At 36.6% G+C, this 9476-nt stretch overlaps 1 protein-coding gene across 3 annotated transcripts in view; it reads right to left on the reverse strand.

Annotated features, from left to right (window-relative positions):
- Positions 1 to 9476, reverse strand: part of NALCN (sodium leak channel, non-selective) — a 233946-nt gene that overhangs the window by 36896 nt on the left and 187574 nt on the right. For all 3 annotated transcript variants that reach the window (XM_085306004.1, XM_085306003.1, XM_085306005.1), the window contains exon 17: positions 8024 to 8097. In XM_085306004.1, the coding sequence (XP_085162130.1) occupies positions 8024 to 8097 (74 nt within the window). The remainder of the gene's footprint in view (positions 1 to 8023; positions 8098 to 9476) is intronic.

The raw sequence follows: 9476 nt of genomic DNA on the forward strand, positions 1-9476 counted from the left end.
AATAAATGCTGTATGCATATCCTCTTTTTGCTGGCTACAGTAAAATGAACTTGCTTAAGACAAAGATAGATTTCCATTACAATAGAGCTGGCATAACTAATTTGATGGTAGAGGAATGGAATTTCAAATTTGGAAAAATATTCTGGCTTGCCAGGAATGCTACAAATTTAAGTCACATAGTACATGGCTCATTGCTCTTTTTTTTGGTGCAGTTATTCAGAGAAACTCACACAAGACACAGCTGGTAATATTTCATACTTTTTAATGAATTGAATCTCTATTTTTTTTGAAAATATGAAAAAAATCTACATCTGTTGATGGTCTAATAGACCACTCTATTGAACAGTTCACTGAGAAGTCCTTGACAGTATCGGTCCCCAGGCACGTTCTTTCCTCAGTATTGTTTAACATGATGGACTTTTTCCCTCCTCTCTGCTATTTCTCCATCTTTTGGATTTAAACATACAAATGATAGAAGTATGGATCCAAAGTGAGATCTGGAATAAAAATGAGAAGCTTAGAATATTTTTCTGTGTCATCACTGCCAATTATAATAGCAACCTAGAAAAATACATTGTGCTACACTCATTACAAAGGGCATTAAATTAGATTAGATGGAAACTGAGGCATCATAATACTCTCAAAGACAGTATCACCTGAATACTTATGAAATTTCCATGTAAAAAAAAGACAAATTTTATTTCCTAAAAAATAGATCTTACCTAACTCCATTAAAATGATGGTCCAGTTTACCTCTGCAGGAACAATGGAAAGTTCTGATGTCTGACTTCTTTCTTACGGAGGCTTCTGGCTGTAATGAAGGGGCTAACTTAAGTTTTTTTCCAGTAAATATGAATTATTGTGCTCTGCTTTTAAAAGCTAGATTTCCTTACATCAACAATAATATTATGTTATTAATGATTTTCCTTACATCAACAAGTGACTTCCACATAACCTTCTCATGAGCTTGTACACACCTTACTTGAATACCAAACTACTTTGTGAGTAGAACACATAAATTCTTAGTATGCATAAGAAAAGAACATTAACTGCCCAGACAATAAATTCTTTACTTGACTTAATTAACAAGATGGCTTATTTGATTATAGCGGTATAAAAAAAACAACGTAATCATATATTATAAAGAATAGATATGCATACAGGGAAAGTTCAGTGGAAAGACTGTTACGATTTTCTATGATGTCTGCCTTAATTTATGTGCCTCAATCCGTATTTACCACTCATACACATTACCTAATTTTCAGAAACTCTGGAAGCCCTGCAGCTCCTATCGAAGTCAGCAGAGAAGTAGTGAAATGCCAGTTTTACAGTGCAGAGATCAGAAATTGTTAGCAAGTGCAAAAAACTTTGTATTTTCACAAAGATGACATGGTGAAAAGACCATGGTTACTTCTGATAGCTTCTGTCTCCTGGCATCCTCCACTCTATGGGAATTAGTGCCTTAATCTTCTTATTAAAAGCCACATTCTGCTTTCCTTTCATGTCAGGAATAGGATATTTTTCAGCTATCTAGGCATCTAGAGTTGCAGACTTTTTTGGACTTTTGAAAAGGACAGTGTGTGCCAAGACATTTCAAAATTCCAGAGTGGTCTATCTGAACATCTACAGTAAGATTTATCTCCTTATTGTAGATACCTACACTTACGTGCTTTTTCTCAGTGCCTACATGTGAGTTAGCTGTCCATGCTTCCCTCATAGTCAGTGGAGATCTAGGACTCAACTAAATTGCCTGTAGAGAGGTGGCCACTGCCACCCGCCATACCAGGAGGTCTTATTTCCAGCTGCTGCTCTGGAAGTTTATGGGTTCTTCATAAGTTGCTGTCATATTTAGGACGTCTTGGACATTGTAAGGCACATCATATGTTACCAGACGCCCTTAGGTGGGCAACTTAATTGAGCACTTGCTGAATTCAATAAATGATGCTTGGAACCTATTCAGGTTATATCATAAAGTAGACATCTAAAGATAAAGCAGTCACCTAAGATATCACTGGGCTCCAGTGCCTGCATTAATTAGAATTTTGCTGACTACAATGACAGCTTCAATACTTAGCTCATAGGCAGGTGTGGAGGTCTGGAGCTGAACCATCTTCGTCCCACAGTGTTAAAAACCTAGTCCTATGTGGTTTACTAACTGGAGTTCAGAAAAAATGTTTTGATACATCTTTATCCACTTGTAGCTGCGAGAAGCTTTTGACATTTGTTTGAAAACTGCTGGCAAAAATAATTGTTTTTTAGCTAAAGCTGCCCTTATCACCTTTGCATTTCACCTGTACTAGACACAGACAGGTTCGTGTTCACTTGTGGAGGAATGAGGAAGTTAGGAAACAGCAGAAGGACAACAGGAAATACATCAAGCCTTTCCACTTTGTACTTACCTTGCAGTACTCAGAAAAGAGTCCAGGCAGCTGCAAAACATATGATCTAAATTTGTTGTGAAAAGAGCAAATGGAAAAAAATATTCTGAAAGAGAAAATTTCACTTGGCAGGTTATTGAAAAGCCAAATTGCAGGGCAAGACCCTGCAGGACCATATAATATTGGGATATTACATAGAACATGTTACCTGTGAATAATTATGAAGTCCAAACTTCTGAAGCCCTGCAAATTATTTCATGCTTYGGAATCCCTGAAAATAAGTAATAAATATAGTGTTCAAGTAGCGTATTTTGAGCTAATGCAAAATTTAAATGCTTTGATCAATACTTGATCAAAAATACTGTACCTTTCATTAATATTCTGAAGTCTCTGAGGTTTCTTGCACAGGATATGCATATGTCTCACACTTGGATTTTTTCAGGGAGACATCCTTTCAGCAAGAAGTGTTGGTTACATCTTCTTATGTAACATTGATCTGATATGTTTCTCTTTTATTTAAATAAGTGAATGTTTAACTGTTCTGTAGTATCAGTTAATATCATTGTCTGTTGTATACATTTGTTCTTGTTCTCCCCAAAAGCTGCTCACACGGAAGTCTTAGAGGTCTGGTACATTTCAATAAAACACTCAGTTCACAAAATATTACCAACTTCAACCAGCACGGTTTACATTATGAATCTCTATCCTTAATAAGCCTGTTTATGCCCAAATCATACTTCCACTTAACTTTTATCATGGTTAAATGGCATAACCTAAGTTCATGGGGAATTCACCTACCAGGTGTTAGCCAAYGTTTCTGTCTCTCATTTCATAAATCTCATTCAATACAGCAGTGTTTAGGCAGCAGGCTAAATGCATATTTTTATCACAACTACACTACTGTCCTTTGAGAAAGATATACTATTATTATGACAGTCTGAATTTGACTGGTAAAATAAAATGGATTATAAATGCAACTTGGCTAATTCATAGACTTTCTTTTTCCGTATTCCCCTTGTGTCCTCCCACATGTTTCCAAAGGAAAAACAAATATCCACTCATTTTCTTTGGCATCTGCTCAGTACACTACAGTAGTGTATCTTCTTTTTTTTAGTTGCTTTGTATTCTCATTCTCATCTTGCCCTGCTGTTTCAGCGTTTCCTCTACAAGGTGTTTGTATAATCATTATTTCCCTTGGATTACAGAAAAACTGATAGACTCAATGACGCAGAAGGAACCTCAAGGAGTTATCTAATCTGTCGTCTCCCTCAAACTGGGATCAGTGATACCTATATTCCTCTGGGCAGATGTTCATCTAACTTGCTTTTCAATACTTGCAGTGTTGGTGACTCCACAACCCACTAACTCTACTTCATAACAATGCCATTTATCACTGTGATCTATAAAATGGTAGTTCTTCTAAGTGTACAGAGAATCTTGTTTCTTGCTCATTCTGATATTCATAAAAAAAATCACTGTATTTTGAAGAAAAGCTTGTTTGAACACGGCTGAATTATCTGCTAGCCTACTAGGAAATTAGCAGAACTGAATATTTAATTCAAGTAATCCATTCTTTTCCACAAGACACACTCAAGGCAGTTTCAGTTTCAGAAATACGATAAATGTGCTTCATTCAATTAGCTGTTTATGAAATTGAAAGTTTTACTTAGGCATGCAACATATTTTCCCCTCGGGCCCAGTAATTCTGTCAGGCAAACTTTGTCTGGAACACTGAAAATCCTTTTGCATACTCCTAGCACCAGTTTACAGCTTGGCTACAGCACCAGTTTAAATGAAAAGCAAATAAAAAGCAAGTCATTTAAAAAATGCTAATTTCCTAAACTGTCACAATGCATTATTTTACAATGAATTGTACTTTGGTTAGTGTGATTTGCTTTATCAACAGACCAGAAATCATCAGACCAAGTTATTCCTTGTGCTTTATGTAATAAGGCCAGAAGCACGACTCAGTCAAGTAGTGGGTTTAATAGACATCAGAACCATGTTCCATACTAGTGATCCTTTGGTTATGCTGTGGACTATGTGAGATGATTTAAAATGATTTGCTCAATTTCCCCAGCATTCTGTGTGGTTTACAATTTATCTTCAGCACTAAAGGGAATGGACGGGACTGTACACAGCATTTTGACTRGTTCTTCTCTACCCTCCCCACTTGAGAAAGTCAGTGGGACCCATTAAGCACTAGAGACTCAGATTATGAACCAACAAGGAATGAGGGCCAGAAGAACCACTGTGAAGAACTTGGTTTTAAGACGAAAAGCAGTCAATATAGCAAGAGAGAGTGAGTGAAAGTGGGAACCACTGCAGAAACGCACGAGAAAYGAAATCTGCTAGACACAGTGGTTTTGGTACCAAGGGAAATGTCTTATAATTTTCAGAAAAAAATGGAGCTATTTGTAACTCAGAGGCGCTACTTATTTAGCAAAAGTTATTCTGCCTGACTGTAACTCACTTTTATGCTGCTTGATTTTCCTGAGAAGAGTAAAGTCTCCACCTCTGAACTGATTTATGTGAAGAGTTAGGCTTCTCTGTGATTTGATACTGGCAGGAGTGATGCAAATCATGGGTCAGAATCAAAGTAACTGGGACAGTAGTTGTTACACTCTTGATTCCATTCCAAGGAGTAACGCCATGACAAACTCCAGGATGCTGGGTAAAGGTTGGCTTCCAAGTAACGGTCTTCTGAAAATATGTGGTTTCTCTGGAGTGCAGTAGGAAACATATAGGAAAATGAAAAGACCTGAGATGGCCTCTAATCGGACGCACTTACCGTCCATTATGCCACCTAATGCAACATTCAATGAGCAGGTGAGACCCTTGGGATTGGAAGYGTAAGCTGTACTTCTTGATGGTTCAGGGATATTTATGCATGTCCTCTTGAGGGAATAAGATGTCAAGCAGTTGAGTATTTCATATGAAGAGAAAAAAAAGGTTGGATAGAGGAATTGTCCCAAAATAAGTAACAGTAGCTTTTGCCCTACTAATGCATTAAGGTAATGCATATTCCTTCCATTTGGTTGGTTACATTGAAACATTTAGGATTTGATTAAAATATAATTTGACAAGGTTTAAAAATGGGGTAAAATATCAGAGGTGGGCTTAAAGCTAGAGTAGATTTAAAATTCTCTTTTTAGTACAGCAATTTGATCAGGTTGAAGTTGCCCTTGGGCAGCTTTACCTTGTAGAATCATTGCTTCAGATAAACGCTCCTTAATTCAGGTAGATAAAAATTAAAAGACTTTTACTAGGAATATTTTCAGAAGGGACACCTTTGAATTATCTCTTATAGTTCTTGACATAAACATATTTTTTCCTTTTGTAAGATACTCAGAATAGCTAAGACTCAGGTACTTTTAGTAAGGAACATATAGCATTTACAATTAAAGTAAAAATAAGTGAAAGAAGCTCTTGTGTCCTGTGAGTTTSAGTTTTTCTGCATTCCTTGAACTGAATCCAAAGGTTTAGCTGTAAAATTTGTCTTTCCTTAAGTCTTCTTTTTCTGTTTGTAAAGCTCACAGATGCATTGCAGATGTGGTCAGTGGTCAGAGCACACTTGATGACTTTGAGGCATAAACATTACTTGTTCCACTTGCTCAAGAGGAGACTGAAGACTGGCTCTTTAAAAATGACTAAGATACAGCCCTATGAAGCACTAGAGGACATATAATCCTGTATTTTGCCTACTTGACAGAAGCTCCCTCTTTGTCTCTATCTTCCTCAAAAGTTCATCACTAATGACCCAGGAATTAAATGAGAAAGCATAATAAATGTAGGAAGAACATAGATTAAAGCTTTCTTCTTCTGCCTGTGAAGCTTTTTGTCAGAGGAATTCAGAGGTTAATTGATGAGAAATCCTCCTAGACACAAAGGTCTGGCAGAAGTTGTGTTCCAAGGGATCAAGCAAAGTCAGCAGGATGGAAATCAGAAGGACTGATTTCTCACTGTCTTAGTACCTCTCAGAATCCAGTGAMATCCAAACACAGATTTGTTTGGATTGTCCTCCCACCCTGCTCCAGATTTCTTTTGAAAAGGAGAGAGTTCTGTGCTGATGGATGAATTCATTGGAAATTCTGAATTTCAGTTTGTGGGAATTTCTTTTTCCTTCTGCATAAGAAAAAATGGACYCCTCCCTACAGCTCTCATTGTTTATTTTCAATACAAAGTATTCTCTTTGCGAATGTGTTTCATTTCTGGCATGGTATGAGAAAAATGCCAAACAAACTCATTTGTGTAACTCTAGTGGCACCAACAGCACTTCACAGTTGTAATTTAACATAGAATTGGTTATGAGTGTTTTAGTGAAACACTGCCACAAAGGCAATATCCAAAGCTATATTTATAGACTTTTCTGATTGTGAAACAGAGACTTGTATGTATTTATCCATAATGTTTATAAAATCAAAGTGAATTTATGTAACTGAAATGCTTATAAAAGGAGCCTGAAGTTTGTTGAAAAGCAACACTTATGGCCTTGCAGTTACATTGTTGGTCAGTAATATGATGACAAAGCGCATTCATTCGGATTAGTAATTGTTCACATTTTTATTACCATAAAAGTCTGAAGACACATAAAGTTKCATTAATTTCTACACCTACTGTATTGTAATAATACAATAGTATTCTTAACAGAGGATTAAAAAGAACAGAGGAGCTAGCTGTGGTTATATTTCTCAAATGGCATGTAATTAGTAGGCACTTCTCAAGAAACTTCACAATTCCAAAACCACACTGAATTCCTGCAGCATTGCTCCTTCATAAAACACTGCCATGCTTATTCAAATCTCACAGCTGTACTTTTCAGATCAGTTATTCCTGTGTATACTGATATTTGCTTGGAAACAGTCATTTATAACATACTGAAGATGCTTCTGCTTTGATGACTATGCAAATATAAGCCAAATAACGATCTATAAATTGTTGGCATTATTCATGCCCCTTAGTTGAATAATAATCATTCTAATGTAAATACTCTAAAAACAAAACTGGCCTGAAATGCTGCATGGCATTACCCAGGACATAACTTCAGACATGAGTCTTGGAGACTTAGGAGTGCATTATCTACTTATGCTGCTGAATATTTACTTTACTTGGAGTACTGAAATGAGTGATCATTATTAAAACATTCAGGAATCCCTTCTACAGAGGTCACAGTTYTGAAGTCTTCGTTGCACATTTGCTTGGAATACGGTCAGTCATCTGTACTCTGTGCTTTGGAAAGGGTGTACAACCCCTATTGACGTTTACATGCACATCTATGCAAGAACTCAGTTGGAATTCCTTAGGCAAAATAACTTATGAAGAGACTTATGTCTGCTTATGAAGAGACACTATTTGGTTAATTTTGAAGAAAAAAGTGAGAAGAGCTGAAACATGATATTTCAACATGACAAGGAACTGAGAGATATAAATAAGAACAGTCTCTCTTTTGTTACTGCTCAGGCACATAATATACCCAAAGAAGAGCAATTTATCTTTGATTATGAAGGCAATAGACTCACTGCAAAGGGATATACTATCATAAATATTATACACACATTGTAAATTAATTTTCAACAGTAAGAATCGTGAAAAACACATTAAGCATTGAGAAATCAACTGTCATTCAAAACACTGCTGATTCTTACCTGAGGATTTTATTGATTGCTGTCTCTTTTTCCAGAAGATTTCTTGCTCTGATGCTGAAAACAGATTTACGGAGCTATAAAAATAAGGAAAAGACAGAGCACTTTTTAATTGCCACAAAAAAAATAGCATGTGTATTGACAGAACAATGAAACATTATGGTGCATGTGTATGAAATATAGGTGAATACAGACATAACATTGACTAGATAATATTCTCCAATTTAAAGCTACGATTTTCCCAGTTTGTGGCACTGGTGTTGCTTTCCAGGAGAAGAGTGGTAGAAAAAGATCAAAAYGGTCACACATATAGCAAATTCCTTTGCCAATGTACCTTATCCTACAGCTGTTGGCTTCCCTATCCTGCTCTTTAGCTAGTTATGGGTGCAAAAAAGCAGACAGCTTGTTGATTAGCACTATTACTATTCCACTTATTACAKATTTATTTTCTTCCCCGGTTGGCCAGTTCACACCTATGTCATGGTCCTTGTCTCCTGCTCCTCCACTTCGGTTTTCTTTGGGCTGGATCATTCCCTTGACTACACAGAAAACCAAGGTAACAAAACTTAGATRTCTCAAATCAGTGCCTGGAGTCAGCTGAGATGAAGCTAGGGCTCCTGTTTCTTCTGAAACTATTTGTTCCTTCTTGTTCTTTGCCTTGTCATCTTCSCTATCAATTTTTCTTTTCTCTCATGTAGAGAGAAAAATGTGGAGGGATAAATGTACTTATGCTTGCCTCTGGTAATGACTAGTGCTTTAGGCATATTCTGTCTGGTAATGACTATTCTTTAGGCATATTCTGTTTAGAACTTCTTGGGCATTAAACGAAAGGAGTGAGACACAAAAAAACSCAAGCACTTAAATCCTAAGCAAGTAGTAACAGATATGACAGATCAAGAAACACATCATAACTGAAGAATTTAGCTGAGAAATTGCACCTGAGATGAACAAAAAGCCTCAGCTACCTTGTGAGACTTGCTATGTCAGCTATTTCATAGAACCATAGAATGGTAAGGTTGGAAGAGACCTCTGGAGATCTTCTAGTCCAACCCTCAGCAYAGCCCATACGGGGACTGAACCTGCTACCTTGGCATTAGCAGCACCATGCTCTAACYATTTGGAGATCATTATCTTAAAGCAATTGAGAGAGAATTAGGAGCTCCTACTAATGTTAGCTCTGTGTTTGGTCAATCTGAAATGGTATCTTTAGGCACATTTCTTTAAAACTATTTATTCTAAATACTGGATTTATTTAATTGTCTGACTTAAGGATATAAGTAAACCTCATTTTTTTTCTATAAATAAGCTCCTCAGATCCAGGGTCTGTTGACAAACAATTYTGCCAGTGCTTCGCTCAAAACTCAGATTGACTCTGATTCATGGTAAGATGTCTTAATGTGAAGAAAAACTCAGATTGACTCTGATTCATGGTAAGATGTCTTAATGTGAAGAAAAA

The sequence above is a fragment of the Rhea americana genome, unplaced genomic scaffold, assembly GCF_003343005.1.
Source record: "Rhea americana isolate MKP2758 unplaced genomic scaffold, rheAme1 scaffold_23, whole genome shotgun sequence".
Lineage (NCBI taxonomy): Eukaryota > Metazoa > Chordata > Aves > Rheiformes > Rheidae > Rhea > Rhea americana.